The sequence below is a fragment of the Gymnoscopelus microlampas genome (genome assembly GCF_963454915.1).
Source record: "Gymnoscopelus microlampas genome assembly, chromosome: 2".
In the NCBI taxonomy this organism is placed as follows: Eukaryota; Metazoa; Chordata; class Actinopteri; order Myctophiformes; family Myctophidae; genus Gymnoscopelus; species Gymnoscopelus microlampas.
This window is the reverse complement of record NC_139939.1, coordinates 26204242-26224964: the sequence shown is the minus strand read 5'-3', so window position 1 is coordinate 26224964 and position 20723 is coordinate 26204242. Positions and strand designations below refer to the sequence as shown.

General features: G+C 41.4%; 4 protein-coding genes across 5 annotated transcripts in view; 3 read left to right on the top strand and 1 right to left on the bottom strand.

Annotated features, from left to right (window-relative positions):
• LOC311036858 (calcium homeostasis modulator 1-like) overlaps positions 1-3267 on the bottom strand; it is a 4395-nt gene extending 1128 nt beyond the window's left edge. The window contains exons 1-3 of the mRNA XM_084045869.1: positions 3155-3267; positions 2395-2979; positions 1-1147 (exon numbers count right to left, since the gene is read on the bottom strand). The exon at positions 1-1147 is cut by the window's left edge and continues 1128 nt beyond it. Coding sequence (XP_083901995.1) covers positions 647-1147; positions 2395-2940 — 1047 coding nt within the window. The 5' untranslated portion in view covers positions 2941-2979; positions 3155-3267 and the 3' untranslated portion in view covers positions 1-646. The remainder of the gene's footprint in view (positions 1148-2394; positions 2980-3154) is intronic.
• A 1392-nt stretch (positions 3268-4659) lies between these two features.
• On the top strand, positions 4660-8001 carry LOC311036784 (inositol 1,4,5-trisphosphate receptor-interacting protein-like). Of its 2 annotated transcripts, none has more exons than XM_084045743.1 (2): positions 4660-4752; positions 5066-8001. In XM_084045743.1, the coding sequence occupies exon 2, from the start codon at positions 5088-5090 to the stop codon at positions 7464-7466; it is 2379 nt and encodes a 792-aa protein (XP_083901869.1). In that variant the 5' UTR covers positions 4660-4752; positions 5066-5087; the 3' UTR covers positions 7467-8001. The 2 variants fall into 2 exon arrangements, with proteins under 2 accessions (XP_083901869.1, XP_083901870.1); XM_084045744.1 differs by lacking the exon at positions 4660-4752 and having other exon boundaries at positions 5068-5197; positions 5228-8001.
• Positions 8002-12273: 4272 nt separating this feature from the next.
• Positions 12274-15472, top strand: LOC311036880 (ras-related protein Rab-40C-like). The gene is made up of 6 exons (XM_084045891.1): positions 12274-12935; positions 13050-13110; positions 13275-13335; positions 13554-13631; positions 14086-14308; positions 14665-15472. Exons 1-6 carry the CDS (start codon positions 12731-12733, stop codon positions 14970-14972), a joined length of 936 nt encoding a protein of 311 aa, XP_083902017.1. The 5' UTR covers positions 12274-12730; the 3' UTR covers positions 14973-15472.
• A 3181-nt stretch (positions 15473-18653) lies between these two features.
• On the top strand, positions 18654-20627 carry wfikkn1 (WAP, follistatin/kazal, immunoglobulin, kunitz and netrin domain containing 1; the record flags this gene model as incomplete). The annotated part of the gene is made up of 2 exons (XM_084070613.1): positions 18654-18908; positions 19095-20627. 2 exons carry the CDS (start codon positions 18654-18656, stop codon positions 20625-20627), a joined length of 1788 nt encoding a protein of 595 aa, XP_083926739.1.
• Between the last annotated feature and the right edge of the window lie 96 nt (positions 20628-20723).

Here is a 20723-nt window from a genome sequence, read left to right as displayed (position 1 = left end):
TTTAGGGCCAACTGAGACTACTATCAGTCAAAACTACAAATTTGGTTTCTATATTCAATCATTTCCATGTACCAAAGAATGACAACCTATGTATGTTTCTATGTACCAAAGAATGACAATACAGTATTATGCATTATGTTTCTAATATACAGTATACATACTGTATCTACAATTAATTTGAACCACTTTAACCCCTGCATCCCTATTATATTCATAGTCATTATAGACAAAAATGTTGGCGAGTTTTCTAATATTTTCCAGAAATAGCAAATGTGACGTGTTGTGCGCTTGTAGATCTGCTATTTTCAGAAACAGGGCTCTAAGTGGTCATTTTTCTTTTCTGTTTCAGAAAACACAAGTTCCTGAGACTAGCGAATAACAGAAATGTCTAACAGCTAGCAGCAGCCCTGATCTAAGTGAATAGAGCTTTTTTCCGCTTTTGAAATAGTGAACCACTTAAACCTCAGCATCCGAAATGGGTGGAAAGCTTTCGCAGAAAACAGCAGATCGCACAGCTTACGCGACAGGCTGTAAGCTTGTCGATCGGCTATTTTCAGCAAAAGCTTTGCCCACAATAACATAAAACAGACCATACACTAGCATAGAGCCCTGAGGGACTACGCTAAACCATATGGGGTTTAAGTGGTTAAACCTTACTGTAATACACGGCCCACTCCTTTTTCTCCACATCATGGGCGTGTCCATTAGCCAACATGTTTGGCCCTCCGTTGGTCCCTGTATTCTCCTGGCCGTCCGGCTGATCCTTTCTCAGAGCCAGAGGAGGCTTACAGGTGTGCCAGTTCCACAACACTTTATTCATATCATCCTGGGCTCGTATACCAAGAAGCTTGTCTTCGTCACTTCTCTTGTTGTCTTCATCCTCATCATCCTCGTCATCCCCGCTGGATCGATGGCGGTGGAAGCTGCGCATCTCTCCGCTGATGCTCTCAAAGTACTGGTGGATGCAAACCTTGGCGAAGCTCTTGGCGTGCTCTTTGCAGGTTTCGTCGAACAGCTTGCGCTCAATGTCGATGTAGTGTGACCAGTACTTGGTCTTGAGGAAGGCAGCCTGAGTGAAGCATGGTCGAATGGCCCGAATCATGAAGGCCAAGAAGGTCATTATCAGCAAGAACATCCACCCACATGCCTGTAACATATACATGTGCATCCATGCATGAGATGTGATGCAGATTAAGGAACATACAGTAGACTACCATGTAAATGACTTGGAATAAGTGTCTATTGGTACAATAGATCAGTGGTTCTCAACCTGCGGATGGGGGTCCCCACATGATTTTGGGGGGGTCACCAGATGACAGTGAAGTGACAATATAAGGACTTTTAAGACCTTTTTAATACCTCAAAAAGAAAAAGACCAGTACTGAATCAAAAGTAATCAACAAACTATACTAAACAAACTATACTAAAAACTGGTCAAACAATTGGCCACATTGTCAAATAATATAAGAAAGAGGCAAACACACAACGCCTAGAGGGTTGGGAGCTTGTAGATCGGCTTTCACAATGTTTATCTGTGGAACCAAGTCAAACAAAATTGAATGCCTCAACTCTTACAATTCCAAGTGCTTGTCAGGGTGGGGGGTCTCCAGTTCAAATATGATTATTTTGGGGGGTCAGAAAACCTGAAAAGGTACCATCGCAATAGATGTATGAATGGACATTTTCTTATTTGAATACAGTTCAAAGTGAACTGTTAAGTTGTTTTCAATGTAATGCAAAGAAATGTCAATATCCCCTGTGATAAAAAGGCCACAGCCTTTCTATGCGAATAAAGTAGTAAGGTTTGCACTCTAAACTCAAGACTTACCTAAGCTAGAGCCAGGTGCGAGAGGCCAGCATTAAAGTCCAAAAAACAACAACAGAAAAAGTCACTGACATAAAAAGGTTGAGGCTCTTGGGATGCAAAAATATATATTTAAATTTACATTACATTTTACATTTAAGTGAAAAAGGTGACATTGTGGAAAGGTGAAAAAAAAAACATCAGTGTTGATGATGGTCTGACGACCAAAACATTCACACATTTTCTTTTCCTTTTCACAACGTCATCACCCTTTTCACTTTGTGAATGAATATATATTGTTGCATTGCATCCCAAGAGACCGTTTTCTGTCAGTATGTGAGCCTTTTCTGTTTTTCACAGCTTTTCTATGCACACACAATTCTTGGGAGAAGAAAAGTATACATAAAAATTGAATCACATTACTTATTCAATGATATGATTCAATTATTACTAATGCAGCTGCATTTATCCAACTCCGAGAGGGTTCAAATGGTACCAAATGGACCCTTACAGATCTATTAGGTTCCACTTGTACCCTCTTAGAGTAAAACACAGGACTTGCCGGATTGAGAGCAGTGATGAGCACCTACCTGTGATATACACTTGATGTATCGTGTTGCTGCCTCTCGTACGTCAGCCTGGTCAAACAGGTCCTTGCATGGGATCTTTGCCAGAAATTTCATCCTCTCTGTCTCCGACATATCTCTAACAAGACTGGTATTTACAAACTGCTCAAAGTCCAGATTGATACTGAAAGCACACAAGAAGCTCTTTCCATCCATCAGAGACACAGATACCCACACTGCAGGCGCTATCAGGGAGCGCTGCGTGATTGAGGAGAACATGTAGCGAAGGATTGCTGGGTCCTTCTTCCGTTTCCCCATGGGTCTCTTCCACTCCTCAGCAAGCATTGACACGTTATTGTTCAATACAAATCCTAACATAAAAAACCATATCGGTGGAATAACAAGTAGTCCAATCCCATAGGTGTAGTTGTATTCTGGTATACATGGGCAGCTGAACTCAAAGGCAGCATACATTTGTGCACTAGCGAGGGCCATTATACCACAGATGCCATTCATGAAAGACTCCTGGTTGGACTGGAGGAATTGGAACATCATACGGAACTTATCCATCTTGAGTGTTGTGGTCTTTTGTTTTCAAAATGATCAAATCTGCAGAAATGTGAAAAGCAATGCCACAATAAACAAATGTGATCTTGAACCGTTTTTGTTATGCCTGTGAAATAAATCACCTAATAAGCAAACATCATTTTAATTATTTGATGGATAAGTCCTGGCAAGAACACAGTCAGTTTTTGATTAAATGCAAAAATATCCCATCTCTTACCCAATGTCCTTTAGAAATGCCTATGTTTCCAGTGTGGAAATATACTTTCAAAAGGTCCCTAATGTATGATGAACAGCTCTTCTACAGATCGTCCCCTTGGATGACTCTGTCCATTCTGGAACTCTCTATAGAGATGTTGAAAGCAACCACATAATTTGTCCTCATGCCACTCCCTTGACCTGTTCTTCAGTGCTGCTGTGATGTAACAATCACATCTCTTTCTAGTGGTGTAACATAAGTACATTTACTCAAGTACTGTACTCAAGTACAATGTTGAGGTATTTTTTACTTCACTGGAGTATTTCCAATTCTTCAGTACTACTTCTCAAAGGTAAATATTGTACTTTTACTCCACTACAATTATTTAAAAACTTTAGTTACTACTTTGTAGGTTTTGATTATTATTACAAAACATACATTAACCACTTCTTCAGCCCTATATACATTTCCATCATTTGAAGCTCACAATGCGTAGCGATGCGATGCATTGTGAGCTTGTAGATCTGCTATTTTCAAAAGATTTTTATACATTTTATTCATTTGAAAACTTGTGAAATTGGTACTTCAAGTACATTTTGATACCAATACTTTTGAACTTTTACTCAAGTACATTTAGAATTCCGGACTTTTACTTGTACCAGAGTATTTCTACATTATTGATACTTTTACTTAAGTAAAACAAATTAGTACTTTTTCCACCACTGCACCCCACACCCCTTTCCCAAATAAATTAACATGTATAACTTACAGATTCTGCTCAATTATGCATTAACATAATTAACTTACATTTCCTGAATTGGGTTAAGTAATATGAATTATTTAAAGGTACTTGAAACATGGCCTGAACAAACATGTTGAGCTGTTTCAACACAATATTCTAGACATGCAAAAAATGGTCCCAGCCCATTCAAATGACATTGGCTTTGGCTTAGAAATTTGCTTATTGTATACGAGAGTTGTTCAGTCAATCTGTTTCAGGCCAACAACAGAATAGTTTCCTAAAAAATCACTTTAAACTGTAAAATCATGATCCTTTATCATGTTAAACTGTATTTGGCCATCAGCTGTAGCCAACAGAATGAGGCAATCCTAGACAAACCAGTTAGAATAGTACCACTCAGGGAGATAAAAGGCAGGGGCTTGTTACTCTTTTGATGGATACAAACCATGTCTCATACACCATTAGGTGTTTGTTTAGCGCTGTCTGATATAGTTCTTGGCCAGACATCTCTGTATAATAGTACACATAATACTCCATGATATTATAATTCTATGGTCTATCAAATTCATTCAAATCCTAGGACACAATAAACTACAAAGTAAATGGTGTATATCAGATTCTGACAGCATAAAGTATAATGGTGAACTACAGGACTGCAACAGGAAGTCTGCTCTAACCATTTTGGGCTATGCATTGCACAGAAAAGGATCACACATTGCACACAGGGGCACAGTAACACAGGAAATACGTGACGAAAGAGACAACTTACTAAAGTAGGAAGAGACTAACAAAGCCTATTGCTGTGCACGCTTAGTCTAGTTTCCTCCTCTCTAGCTATGCATTGATGAACAGAAGGTTGTGATATTCTACGATACTGGTAAGTTCTATTGTCACAACTTGATGTTATGTGCAGTAATTAATTACTGACAATAGTGTGCACATAAGGAGGATGCTTTAAAATTATGAAGGAAGTGACTTCTTCCTCTTGTTTTGCATCAACCTTATGCTGTGCCCTAATTAGCCAATATGAACATGTAATCTTTTTTATACAATTATTTTATTGTCTTTTGTCCTTATATTTCATGGTAAATGGTGAGCTATTCTTTTAAAGTATTACATATATTACAGTATTATGACAATTTTAATAATCAATACTGAGTATGGCGTTGTTCTGTATGATCAATTCACAGACTGAAGATTCACGGATAAAAGATGCAGGGTACTCTCCTTGGAGTGTTTCTGGTGGGTCTGGGTCTGATCATCTATCCAAGGGAAGACCCCAGGATTGAGGAACTGGATAACAAAATCACATTAGACATACACAAGCACAAAGAAACGTTGCTGAGAGAAGGGGAGAGGCTCGAACATGAAGTGGCATCCATGCATCAGAAAAAGACAGAGGTTGAAAAAGAGGGACCTCAATTTGACCTAAAAAACGTTCACAAGGAACCAAGTGAGGCTGAAGTTTCCATTGAGCCTGACACTCAAGGTGCTGAACGTGAAGAACGGTTGCTGAGAGAAGGGGAGAGGCTCGACCAGGAAGTGGCATCCATCCATCCGAAAATGACAGAAGTTGAAAAAGAGGGACCTGAATTTGACCTAAAAAACGTTCACAGGGAACCAAGTGAGGCTGACGTTTCCATTGAGCCTGACACTAAAGGTGCTGAACGTGAAGAACGGTTGCTGAGAGAAGGGGATAGGCTCGACCAGGAAGTGGCATCCATCCATCAGAAAATGACAGAAGTTGAAAAAGAGGGACCTGAATTTGACCTAAAAAACGTTCACAAGGAACCAAGTGAGGCTGAAGTTCCCATTGAGCCTGACAATCAAGGTGCTGAAAATGATACGTTTCCATTGGCAGACGATTTAACTCCCATTAACTACAATCAATCCCAGGTAGACAAAATCTATGATAAGTTACCAACTGAAGGTCATACAGGTATGCTGGATCTACACACGTCACAAGAGAATGAGGGTAAACCCGAAATAGACCCAAAGCCTCCCCAAAAAGGCCTTGAGGAAAAAACAAGTGGGCCCCATGTAAATGGACAATTTAAACTGAATGATGATATTCCCTCTCCAGACAATAAAGATACAGCTTCCTTTCTGGGACCAAGTATGTTATCGGGGCTTGAGATAGGGGAAGTATCTATTTCAGAGCAGGAAGGGTCACAATTACAACTCCTTACTAAGACAACAGAGGAACTCCATGTAGATACACCCATTACTGACTGGGACGAGGACTACTTGTGGTACATATGCAATATATTCTCATTTATCTCCATGATCCGTTTCTTCAGAACACGGCTGGCAAGAAATTCCCAACAGAAAAACAAAGTTGGTAGTTCTGAAGATACTAACACAAGAGTAAACATCTCTGGAAAAGTGCTTGTGCCAGACAGCAAAACTCTACAACATTTTCATGCTACATGCATCAGAACTTTACCCAATACGAATTGGACCACAGGTGAATTTTTGAAGGAGTTTGCAAATGATCTATGGCAGGCCATGAGGACCACAAATTACATGAAAGACATGATGATAGAAGACTTAAAGGTGGTGGAGGTGACGGATATATACAAAATTATCGTCCCATTTAAACCATCAAAGCCATATAGTTTTCAGTGCCAGTTTGGGAGCGACCTGCAAAATGTCCGACAAGATCTACAAGATTGTGGTCAAATTAAGATGGTGGAAAATGTTAAGAGCCAAAATGGCTGCCACTGCGAAAAATCAAACTTGGGAGATGATGTTCTATGTCTACTCCATTGTGAAAATGAGACAGGCCAGGAAATAATAGATGTTTTCAATGGCCCTCTATGCATGAAGAACACCCCTTTTCTTTCAAAAACTCAAGTTATTAAATGGTTTCAAAGTACTATAAGAAAGGCATGGGCACAGATTTCCCATAAATATGAGTTTGAACTGAACTTTTGCAACCTAGATGCTGTGGGTGCTCTGGTAGTTCGATTCAGATCCGGGAAGAAGCTACATTTCAACATCAACCCTGTAGTGAATTTTAACACAGAAGCTTTTTTCTTCGCTTCTTGCATCTCAAAAGACCTCCCAGACACTTGGTGGCCACTCTCCCTAACCATCCTGGAGGATCGTTTCTTAAAACATCTCTCCGGAAGTCTACCTCAAACCTCATGTCACATTCAGACACTTGAAATTGTACTTTTCCTTCACAGAAAGCAGAATGCACTGACAGGAAGAAGTGCACTTAAAGATTCTCACTTCAAAACCGTCCTAGTGCATCTGCTTTTGAAAACGGATCCACTGCAGTGGCATCCGGACTTGATGGACAGTAGGCTGCAGGAGTTGTTGGCAGCAATGGGGGAAAGCCTTAGACAGAGACAGCTGCATCATATTCTTATTGGGAACCCTTTGGCTCAGAATTACATTGAACTGCCAGCTGTTGTAGTTTATGCAAAGCCAGTGAATCTCTTCCACCCCCTTGTGGTCAATGACACCCTCTACACAAAAACTTTTAACCATTTCCATGAGATGCTCAAAAACAGCCCTATAGTAATACAGGATTACGTGCCAAGTCAAGCCCACAAGAGCTCCATGGGGTGTTTGAGCTTTTAGAGTTTATTCCAGCTCACTCAAATGAGACGTCATGACGCACAAAGGCTCTGTAATAACCCATTTGTGAAATCCTCGGTCATTGCTGTTCAATTTATTTCTCTTTTGAGGAATGGATAAGTGTTGTCCCAGTGATACATTTAAACCTTTTTAGGATGCAGTGTTTTGTCTAAGATTAAGTATTATAGTCTATTATTTCAATTCCTCATGTTACAGCATCCAACTATTAGCTCAGACTCAGTCATTGCTGTTCAATTTATTTCTCTTTTGAGGAATGGATAAGTGTTGTCCCAGTGATACATTTAAACCTTTTTGAACTAACCTTCTGGTTCTCAAGTCAAAATTGCACGCCTTTAAACTTTGAGTGGCATCCCATTTCCCCACAGTTATTTCACAATGCAGGTACATAAGCTGCAAAGGAACAAAGTATTATAGTATATCTATTATTTCAATTCCTCATGTTACAGCATCCAACTATTAGCTCGGACTCAGTCATTGCTGTTCAATTTATTTCTCTTTTGAGGAATGGATAAGTGTTGTCCCAGTGATACATTTAAACCTTTTTAGAATGCAGTGTTTTGTCTAAGATTGTGAAAAATTAAATAATTTTGTTCCACAAGAACACAAGTTTGCCAGTTGTCTCCTTTCATCACCTGAATCCTGTCTTCTATAACAGAAATCTTCTCACTTGGCTTCTCAAACTGCAGTCCTAGACAAGCCAATCATCGAGTCTACCCTCTGTATTCAGGTCTAAATCCTGAATTAGAATGAACCAAAGTGAAGAATTATTTTTGGGTACAGTAAAATTATGCAACATGGAAGCAAGAGAACTTTGTATGCATACAATAAACTTTGAAGCAAAGTATTGAGTTAAGAATTTTATTTGAAATTTACACAAGTTGCACATTTTAACATTCAAGCAATGTTGTAATATCCCATTTAACTATAATCATTCTCCCAGTGATCTAGGAAGTCAGCATAGTTTTCTGGTACTTCCATCTTAGGTCCAATGTTTTTGAACTGTGGCGTCATATCCATCCTTCTACCACCATCGACCTTCCAAGCAGGACTGGACACCATAGTTCTGAATGCTGTGAAAAGAATATGAAGATTTTTTACAGCAAGACTGCTTGAGTAAGAGAATCTTGTACGTTTGCTCTATGCCATGAAATACAGTGGCATTTCACTTTTGTACAAGGCCACTGGTTCTTGAACCACTTATAAACAGGGTCAGCTCAGTACAAATCTCAACTGTCCCGTCCAAATAGACATTAAAGGAAAATGGTTTGGCTACAAGCTCACAATCTGTCGAGCTTGTAGAGTAGCAATTTACTGAATGTTGGATTCAAGTTGTAACAGAACTAGTAAACTTACTCCTTGGCTGTGCCTGTGCGGAGCAGGAGTCAGACTCAGAACAGCAGGAGCATATAGAGCGTTGGCCATACAACTCATTCCACCTAAGGAGAGGGAGAGCAACTTAATACATTTGGTCATAAAGAAGGATCTAATTTTATTTTAAAAGTGAACTAACCTTCTGGTTCTCAAGTCAAAATTGCACGCCTTTAAACTTTCAGTGGCATCCCATTTCCCCACAGCTATTTCACAATGCAGGTACATAAGCTGCAAAGGAATACAAAGTATTATAGTCTATTATTTCAATTCCTCATGTTACAGCATCCAACTATTAGCTCAGACTATACCTTCGATGGTTTACTTAAAGTCTGCTTAAACCTGAAGGCACCAATGCAAAACTTTTGTTGCGTCCTTGGAGACACAAGGAACTTGGACTGCTCAGACAGCATGCCATCGGTCATGCAACTGTAACAGAAATGTTTAGAGTAGTCAGGCAAATATGTTCCTGAAGCACATGTCAATATGGCGGTTCCTGAAACAGCAAAGCATTTTGAAATTACCCTTGGTTGTCAATCACAGTGTATTTTGGTGTGGACTCGCGGTCTGGGGCGTCAGTCACAAAGCACTCGTTGATGTAAACCCTGTCCCCTGGCATTGGAGAAGACAGCTTGGCCTCAAAGCACATTGGCATTCCGATGGTGAAGCTGCGGACATCATTCCCTGATTCTGAATAAAAATAGTCAGATTTGCTCATGTAGTTTAGGGCAGTTATAGGCCCCACATTCAAAGTAATGCATCATATCAAAGTGACAATTAAAATTCAACATACCATCCTTAGCAGTGAGGGATATACCAGTATGTTGTGAGTTGAGTGGTCTGAAAACTGGTTCTGGTAGTTCAGGCCTATAGCCAACTCTAAAGGAGTGATGGATCCTGCAAAAGTCAAATTTGGGTTAAAACTCACACCAACTTTCACGTCCTACCAAAGACTCAAACTCAGGTCCCCTGTGAAGGGCTAAAAAGAGCCAATCAGCACCTGCTTGCTCAGGGAGAAATATAATTTTGACATTCAGACAGTACCAATAGTGTTACCACACAATCTAAATGCATTAACAGAAAAGCAGTGAGACCAAATACCACTGCAGTTGTATCAGTTATATTGAATGTTCAGCTAAATTGTCTTAGGGTCTTGCCTTTCAGTAAATATAATTTTGCTCCATTCACACATGGCCTACTGCTGATATAAGACTTTACCTGTGATAGCTGCACTGTATAGGAACATCAAAGGCCATTTCCCTCACAATTCCATTTGAAGAATCTGGTTTGTAGTGGACATCAATGGAGTATAGAAAGTCATCTGCATTGCTCTGGAATTTGACATAGACCAGACATCACACCACTTAACATTTTTTGCTTGAAGAGTGTTCCATTAGTAAAATCCTCAGCGTTAGTTCCCTGTACCATGCAACCAAATGGACTCCTTTTGGATACATTGTACACTCAAGTTAGACACTTGAGGGCTTTACAAAGGAAAATTTGAAGTCCTGGTTCACTAAGTAATGATTAAGAAACCCTGCCAGTCCCCCCCCCCCCCCCCCCCCCCACCTCACCAACCTCTTTTTGGAAACCACAGTCACTCAGCAGCAAGTAGAGGAGGTAGTAGTGATCTTTGGTCGCTTGATTGACAAGACAGGAGCCCAGTTTCAGGTCCTTGTATGCATTGAAGGTAGAAAACAGATCTCTTCTGACCCTGACATACATTCTATCAATGTGACACAGAACCTCAAACTGTGGGGGTCGGGTTGTTGGAGCAGGTGCAGGAGGAGCAGTCACAAGTAGCATTTGCTTCACTGGAGCTGGCAGCTTGCGGGCCCCCTCCTCCGGCCTGAAGAGGTCTTTGAGGTCCTTGGAGGCCGGGACACGCACAAACTCTGGAAGCATCTGGGCTGTAGGGCTGTCACAATAATGAAATTTCGATTAAGTGTCACAAATATTGCAATTGACAATTTTAGTGTTTTTGGCATTGAATATTGGAACTAAAAAAAGGTTACATTTCTGTTTGGCCTTTACCCTTAGTAAACAGAAATGGCAGTTTAGATTATGACAAATGACTTAACTTCAATAAAGAAACGACTGACATATTTAAATATTTAAGTGGAAAAAGCCAATCAACAAGTTATGAGCTTGTAGATCTTTCCGCTTTTTATTTTAAACATTTAACATGGAAACAATTGTAATGATTATGCAGAATAATGATTATCTCAAATAACAGGCCTACAGGGCTGCAGGTCTTGACAATGGCTGAGGTGTAATCATCAGGGTCTGCTGAAGTTGAGAGGACTTCTTCTGATGGTCAGACTGCGGCATCCAACCTCGGGGATAAGATGCAGGCCCTCGCTTTTTTAGTGCCAACGCAGGCCTCGCTTCTTCTGCCAGGACCTGCTTCAGCTGCTGCCATTCCAACGCGGCATCATGAACAACAGCACTGTTGTCTAATAAACTTCTAAAACCGGTGCTAAGTCCAGATAAATACAACAGAGAGAAGAAGAGCATGACCACGCATAACACCATTTTGAATGACCGACACAGCTGCCCCAACAAGCTGCAATGCTGCATGAAGCCAATGTTGTTCCCTCTGGGTTTTATAGTGTGTGCTTTCAAGCATTAATTAGGCTACCACAGCTGGTGATAGTCCACAATTAAGGAGAACCAATGAGAGGTAAGCAACACTAAGCACCATGGAAATCCAATCTGAATGAATGAATGAACATAAATACATACAATGAATAATACATAAATGCAATCAAATAATAATAATAATAATTAACAACAACAACAACTATAATGATAATGATGATGATGATGATGATGATGATGATACTACTACATTGTGAGGTTATTACACACCACCAATTTGCAGTGGTGGAAAGTAACTAAGTACATGTACTCAGTACTGTACTTAAGTACACATTTGAGGACATTTTTACTTTACCGGAGTATTTTCAATTTTCAGTACTTTTACTCCACTACATCTCAGAGGCAAATATTGTACTTTTTACTCCACTACAATTATTTGAAAACTTGTTACTAGTTAATTTGTAGATTGTTATTATTACAAAACATGCATTAACTTCATCCCTACTTTGGCTATTTGAAAATAAAAACAATGTTTTATACATTTTTGAACACTTCTGAAATGGGACATTCTGCATAAGGAGTACTTTTACTTTTGGTACTTTAAGTACATGTTGATGCCAATTTTGCATTTAGGACTTTTTCCATGTAACAGAGTATTTCTACATTGGGGTATTGATACCATTGCCAATTTGTGGGTTGTTTCATATCTAACCAAAGCGGTCGTGATTAAAACATTTCAATTATAATGTCTATGGGTGGGCGGGGCTTCGTCTTCTAACCGGATATTGTGTAGAACTGCTGACGTAAAAAAATAGGAAGTTCCAACAACACAGCCGATGATGATGATGAGATTTGCACAGCAGCTATTCCTATTTATAGAGGGTTTTTTGTTTTTATTCAACACAGAAATAAATAGATTACAAGTGGATTGGTGAAGTGTCATCTTCATTCGGACTATAACGACTCTGAAAAATCACAGCCACTAACGTTTTAACTGCATTTCTGCTGGCTAGCTAACAAGCTAAGCTAACGCTGTTGTGATTCTTTATGCTAACAGCTACAGACAATGCAGTGTATTGGTAGGTAGGTCGTAGCCCATAGTCAATCACAACAACATTGGTTATTTATACACAGGCTGGAAAGGAAGGTTTCGTTTACAGCTCGCAGAGTCGTGGATGTTAACCACAGTTCGCTAGAAAGCTAACATTCCTTTAAAACATTGAGGACGGCGTCACGGCGAGCTCCAAAGCTCTGTAACATAAGGAAATAAGAGTCCGATGCGTGGGGTGATGGGGGCCCAGGGTGGGGTGGTGGGGGTCCAGGCCCAGGGTGCAGGTGTGGTGGGGGCCCAGGGGAGCCCCGTCAAGAGTTACGATTATCTCCTCAAGTTCTTGTTGGTGGGAGACAGTGATGTTGGGAAGGGAGAGATTCTGGACAGTTTGCAAGACGGATCAGTGGAGTCTCCCTACGCCTATACCAGTGGTGAGTTCTACTCTGTAAACACTTGGTTTACATTAGATTTTTCAGCTCTAGCTTTGTATTTTGTAAACGATTGTCGGTATCACAGATGATCATGATTATTGTGTGTGTTCTTAGGGATTGACTACAAGAGCACTACAATCCTGTTGGATGGGAAAAGAGTGAAGTTAGAGCTGTGGTAGGTACAGGCTGTGTTTACTTCCAAGTCGGCCATCCCACCCTAGCTTGACACAAAATTGCGATATAAAACAAAATGCTAGACGCCAGAGGATTATTTAAATACTGACTGCATTGAAGGTAACTGTCCAGCCAGGTGATTTCTGATTTATGTCTCTTCAACAGGGACACTTCTGGGCAAGGCAGATTTTGTACCATCTTCAGGTCTTACTCTCGTGGGGCACAGGTGAGGAGGACATGTTAAATGTTACCTGTGATCTTTAGCTTTTTTCTCTCATAGGGAATGTTTTAATTGTCCATTTGCCCAGTCGTTTGTTGACTAGGGTCCATGCAATTTACTCTGATCTTGTGTTTTGTTAGACACTCTGCATAAGAGTGTCTGATAAATGCCTAAATTGTAATGAGTTCATATTTAATTTCTTGTTTGACTTTCTCTCACAAAAGGGCATCCTGCTTGTGTATGACATCACTAATAACTGGTCATTTGACGGCATTGACCGCTGGATCCGTGAGGTTGATGAGGTAAACTGGATGACAGAGTTTTGACTGGGGATAATGTTGAATTTACACCATAAGACAAAGCGGCAACGATCAGAAGCTCCCTGTTGTGTGAACTATAGGCATACTCACAAAGGTGATGTGGATGTTTCAGATGTTTTGTACACACCCATTTAGTGGACAAAATGCTTGGAGGAAAACCACCATGCTCTTGGTGTGAATTCAGCATAACACGGTTTTCCACACTACAAGTTAGGGGTCTCCATGCCTTATATCATTACTGCACTGGGAAAGAGGCTTGTCTATCCTCCTCAGCAAGTTTGCATGATATGTGCATACCTATGTGCATGAGAAAGAGACATAGCCATAGACATATCATTAATGATCATGTTTTAAGTGTGAGAATTGGTTTATTTGGTTGCTTCACCAACTGTGATAGAATCAAACTAAAACAAAAATCCTGTTCTGTTTCCATCAGCATGCTCCAGGCGTACCCAGGATCCTAGTGGGGAACCGGCTTCACCTGGCCTTCAAACGACAGGTGCCAACGGAGCAAGCAAGGGCTTATGCTGAGAAGAATAGCATGACCTTCTTTGAGATCAGTCCGTTGTGCAACTTCAATGTCATCGAGTCCTTCACAGAACTGTCACGTATCGTGCTGATGAGGCACGGTATGGAGAAATTCTGGAGGCCCAACAGAGGTAAGGAGTCAAAAGGCCTGTATGTTCCAAACAGTTCTTATTAGTGCGTGTGTTTTACTTATGTACTTTTTATAATAGGGCACATGGATGATATAAATTAAAACTGTGTTCAAAAGATACAACTTGCTGTTTAACCACTTAAGCCAATCTAGAATCACAACATTGCATAATGATGCATTGAGCTCGTAGATGTGCTATAACAATATCTTGTTGCCTGTAATGACATGCTCAAAATAGGGACGCAGAGGTTAAAGTGGTTCACACTTCAAAGTGCTGTTTTCTTGACATGCCATACCATCCAGTCCCATTATAACAATAAATAAAATGTCTATTTTAAATTCTATGTGGTTCTCCAGTGTTCAGCCTGCAGGACCTCTGTTGCCGTTCGATTGTTTCCTGCACACCGGTCCACCTCATTGACAAGTTGCCCCTCCCCGTATCCATCAAGTCCCACCTCAAGTCTTTCTCCATGGCGAATGGCATGAATGCTGTCATGATGCACGGACGCTCCTACTCAGTGGCCAACAGCACAGCCTCAGGGGCTGCAGGCAGCGGCAGCAACAGCAAAGGCAACAGTCTGAAACGCTCAAAGTCCTTCAGGCCACCGCAGAGCCCCCCCAAAAACTCCACAACCTCTTCCAAGGGGAACTGTAAGATATCATAGCGATGGTGGGCTGGAAGCATGGGGACAGTATGAGCTTCACTGGTGCGCCCCAGGTTCACCAGGCCAGGAAATAGCACCAATCCTCAGAAAGGGATAGAATTGTGCTACAGCTTACCATTGGGAATTGACTTGTATGGTTGGAGTTCTGTTCCATTTGAAGTTGACGTGCGGCATCTTGTGGATCTTGTTTGCCTGTCACTGGAAAATTCAAGCAAGAAGTGACCGGGACCGGTTACAGATGCACGCCAAGTTAAGTTGGAGACCGTTGAATATAGAAAAGGGGAAGCGCTGCGTGGGTTCGTAATTATCAGAAACTGAAAACGGGTGCTCTTTGGAGAGGATTCAATTTCATGTTAACACATTTAAGTTCCTTCCCTTGTTGTAGTAGGTTGACATCCAAGTAAGAAAAAACAGGTGAACTTAGATCCAAGGCACTCCACTCAGTTGAGTTTTAAAAAGCCTTTATTTTGTCATGGCTTTTAGCTTGGCAAAGTTAAAAATCGCACATGTGGCAAATTCTAACTTTGCCAAGCTAAAAGCCATGACAAAATAAAGGCTTTTTAAAACTTAACTGAGTGCCTTGGATCTCACCTGTTTTTCTTACTTGGATCAGCATACTACAAGGGAAGGAACTTACATGTGTTGACATTAAGTTGGAGACAGTTACTGTCACTACACTACAAAACAGTGGAGGAACAATGGTAAACATTTGTGAAAATTTGTTTTTAGTATTTAAAATAGGACATGCAATTGTAAATATACATGCTACTTGTGACTGCTTGTTTTCTGTTCTATCTGTATCTGTGCTTGTTTCATCTTGACTGTTTTGGGAAACTGTATTTGGTATTGTATTTGTCACTTAATACTTAACAATTCTTTAGTTTTTGGTGGTTGGAATCTCTTGCAACCTCAATGGTGCTGAACCATTTAAATAAAGATGTATTTTTATTTCCCTTTTGAATAGTTTAAAATTGACCAGCCAGGATGGCTTAATTTTAGGAATTTTGTGATTCTCCAAAGATTTTAGTTATTAATCTTCCATTTCCAGCAGTCATAAGGCAGTCTATCTGATCTGTTTACTTTATCAGACACTAAACGGTCTGTTTCTATCTTGATATCATTGCTTTAACTGTTTTTCGACAGTCACTGTTTTTATGTCTCTTACCAGCTAATGGCTAAATTAATCTTGGTCATATGACTCCATTGCTTGCCGGAATGAACAGATTTTCAACTGTTGAAAAGTAGGTGTTTTGATGAGCAACACGGTTGTATAACAAAGTATAAATTAGGCTAAAACTTGAAGAGAGTCAGAGAGCACTAACTGCTGAAGTGAGAACCATTTGCAAATTCAAGTCTGTTTGCTCAGCCGTGGCCTTTTGTCCTCTGAAATGTTTGCTTATAGTGCTTACTACATTGCTGCTACTGCAATGGTGCTGTGGTTAATAAAGGAATTACTTAGTTTAGCATAATCTAGGTCTCCCTTGGCTCTAGTTCATTTGAACAAACTGATATAGAAGCCACCTTTCAGACTGGTAACCAGGGTTGAACGAGATGTGAAACAAAGTTTCTTTTTCTTTATATATAACTATCAGAGGTGGAAAGTATGTTAATAAGACTCTGTATATGAGGGTTTTTGTCTAGTGAGACATTTTGGTTATTTTTCTAATATGTGCTTATATACCCTGGTTGGAGTGAAGTTCAACTGAGGCAGCAGTGCTTCTTGGGTGAATTTTATTTAACTTCAATTCTTCCCACCTCTGAATATAATGTGCTGCATTTATACTTTAACATTCCCACATCATGTAACCAGTATCGGACATACAAATAGGTGCATGTTTCCTATTAATGTGCCTGTTTATGTGGTGTTACAGAAAAACAATAGACCAACAAAACGTGAAGCACTATGTATGTATGACAATAAGAACTGCCAATCTAAAGATACAGAATAAGAGATTGATTGTAATGTTGTCATAATGAACGCTTGTGTAACTCCTGAGTTGAGGGTTAAAAAGCACAATGGCATTGCATTTTCATTAAATTGTTTTACAAAAACAGCACGTTTTGGTTATTATCACCCACCCAATCTCCATCAAGTTCAGTTATTGAATTGTGGGAATTCTTGGTTGGAGTCTTTGTCCAGTCCGGGGTATTAAGGCCGGTATGATGCTCGACAAGTGCAATAAAACTGTGGGGGTGCTGCATTTATTAGATGCCGGGCAGTCGCGGATAACCGGGACATCGCTGCAGAGCTTGAATACCGTGCGGTCAAAAGTCATCCAAAGGTTGAAGGGTTACTTTCAGTGAAAAGAAGAGGGGAGTTGCTTCTCATAGCCTCGGAGGCATGCTGGGACAAAGATGAGTCGCACACTATTGAAAATGTGGAGCTTTACGTCTTCCCACCTGACCGCGGCATCTGTGGGCTTTGTGTGAATGAGGGATGGTGGTAAATTGACAGACGTCTAGACAAGAACGTATAAAAAAACGTTTTTCGATGTTTTTCAGGCCAAGGACCCCTTGGCTGCAGAAAGAGATGAAGCAGGGACCCCCACTACGTATTGTATACAATTGTGTTGCAGATTAAACGTTTTCATAGATTTCATACAGCTTCATAGACGTGTTTGACAGCCCTATCATCAGTGTTGTGTCAATGAATGTTTTTTTGCCTGTTTCAGACAACCACTTAAAAACCCTCAATACTTAGTAAACTTGACCTTTGGCTCTATACATGGTTTGGTCCCTTTTCCCTCTACACGAAATCCCTTTGCCAAAAATAGCCGATCTACAAGCTCACAACAGCATGTTGTGTGCTTGTAGATCTGCTATGTTCCCCTCAGAATATGGATGCTAGGTATTAATGTGATTCTGAGTATCCTATCACATAAAGATTTGGCGGCCCCCTGTAGTAACTGAGGACCCCTAGGGACCCCCTATTGAAGACCCCTGTCCTATGCTATTGCGTAAAACACTTGGGTGGAGAGAAGTGCAGTTGAGTTGTCATACAATGGAATAATCACGCAGATCTTGGGTTCATATTATTACCTTATTTAGCCTATGATGGCACCACCACTATAAATTCTGTCTGGACACATAAAACATTGGATTTCTCACCGGAATGCTTGGTTCCGTGCGCACTAGTGTTGGGACAGCTTGCCTTGCCAAAATGCCCCCACGATTTCTTTGATGTTTTTACAATGTTTGTCCAGTTGCTTAAGCGCATGGTGTTCCTTCATAAAAGTTTCAGACACTGGACGACCATGGGGGCGGTCAGAGGGGCTGCCCTTTCCACCTCCATTCACACCCTGAAAGACTGATGTTGCGTCTTTCTTTCTCATTGTGCTGTTCCGTTCGCCCGTCTTGCTCTTCTGGAAAACGGACTTAAACAAGATAGTAGGCTATTCATTGTTGTTCTGTTCTGTTCTGTTACATTACAAATGTAATCGTTTTTTAATATTTTTTAAATGCACGATTGGAATATTTTCTTCCGTCGATAACCACCACATGGACATTTATTTTGGTTGTTGGATTTGTTCATTACTTTTCTTCTCTGCACGAAAACAAATTGGTGACTATCCGACATTGCGCAAAACGGATGATCTGTGATCAGTGCAAATCTTTCCGAACTTGAAGACCTGTTATGAGTTATGGAATTAGTCGGGGATTGATTTACGCAAAAGAGCAACCATGTATATTACTCAAGAACACCATAAGGATGGATGTAAAAGTGATACATGCTGGCAAAAGGCACCTGGTTCAAATAAACTGTATTTAGGAAGGATTTATTTATTAGTTTTGATCTGTGCATTCCCCAAGCTTTCATTATGTGCAAGTGTGGCAGGATCCAAGGTTGAACATCCAGGACTTTGTCCCAACAAACTGAATAACAATCTATGGGTTGATGCACAGAGCACATGTGAGAGGGAGTGCAACGTTGATGAGGTGAATGTAAAACATCTTAATAATCCCAAGTAGTTTAAGAAAATCATGGTTAAATCCAATTACATAGAAATGCATTTTTTTCTTTGACCTTTATAGTTGTATTTACCTATTTTGATATTGTAATTATTATTTTAATAGGTACCCCATATTTGCTTCAGTAAATCCTGTTGTCATCATTTTGTACAGGATTGTGCTGACTTTGAGAAGTGTTGCACCAATGTGTGCGGCCTGAACAGCTGTGTAGCTGCACGGTTTTCGGATGGATCGCCTGCCCAGCCAGATGGACTAAGTGGAGGGGAAGGAACCGGAGACCCTGGGTCCACAGCTACCTGTCAAGGATTTATCTGCAGCCAGCAGGGAGCAACCTGTGACATCTGGGAGGGGCAGCCCATCTGCAAGTGCCAGGACCGCTGTGAGAAAGAACCAAACTTTACATGTGCCTCTGATGGCCTCACCTACTTTAACCGCTGCTACATGGACGGGGAGGCCTGTGTTCGCGGGGTGACCCTGACTGTGGTCACCTGCCGCTTTTACCTTGCCGGGCCGAATACCAGTCCATTGCCCCAGGACACCACAGCCCATCCCACACCCACCTCCTCCCTGGAGAATCCCATGCCTCCTGCACTTTTCTCTAATCCTACCCACCAGTCCATCTATGTGGGGGGCACTGTCAGCTTCCACTGCGATGTGGTCGGAGTCCCCAGACCAGATGTGACCTGGGAGAAGCAGAGTGAACGACTTGAGCGGCTCGTCATGAGGCCCGACCAGATGTATGGTAATGTGGTTATCACAAATATTGGACAGCTTGTGATTTACAATGCACAGGTGTGGGATACAGGTATCTACTCATGCATTGCACGGAATGCTGCGGGGGCTCTCCATGCTGATTACCCACTGTCTGTCATCCGCCGGGGGGAGGATGACTTCTTCGATGATCCCGAGATGCCCATGGGGCGGCCATTCTCACCAGCTGACTGCTTGGCCGAGATAGACCAGAGAGTGTGCAGCCGAGAACGGCATGTGGATTGGTACTATGACAGCAAACAGGGCAGCTGTGCGCCGTTCAGCAACAGTGGATGTGAGGATAGCCGCAACCGCTTTGGGACCTTTGAGGAGTGCCGGTCGTCCTGCCAACGCGAGGGACTGGGGATCTGCTCCTTGCCTGCTGTGCAGGGACCCTGCAAGACCTGGGAGGCCCGATGGGCCTGGAATTCCATCATGAAACAGTGCCAGGCTTTCGCCTACGGCGGTTGTCACGGGAACCCAAACAGCTTCCGCACTAAAAAGGAGTGTGAGGCAAACTGCCCACAGCCAAAGAACAAGCCCTGTAAGACCTGCAGGGTCAGAGGGAAGATGGTGCCCAGTCTGTGCCGGAGTGACTTCGCCATTGTAGGGCGAGTGACAGAGCTAATCGAGGACCTGGACTCAGGGATTGCCCGCTTCAGCCTTGAGGATGTCCTCAGGGATGAAAAGATGGGCCTGAATTTCTTTAACACTAAACACCTGGAGGTTACGCTTGCCAAGATAGACTGGAGCTGTCCCTGTCCAAACATCACCATGGAAGAGGGCCCCTTGCTAGTAATGGGTGAAGTGCAGGATGGCATGGCTGTTGTGCAACCAGACAGCTATGTCAGACCTGTTACTGACCGCAGACTCAAGAAGATCCGTGAGGTGCTGGACAAAAAGACCTGTGAGATGTTGCAGCGCTTTCAGGATTAAAGCTGTTTGCTCAAACAAGCACATCACCGCTGACTGTCAGGTGGAAACCCTTCATGTCCAAATCTGTTCCTTTTATTATATATATTTTTAATTAAA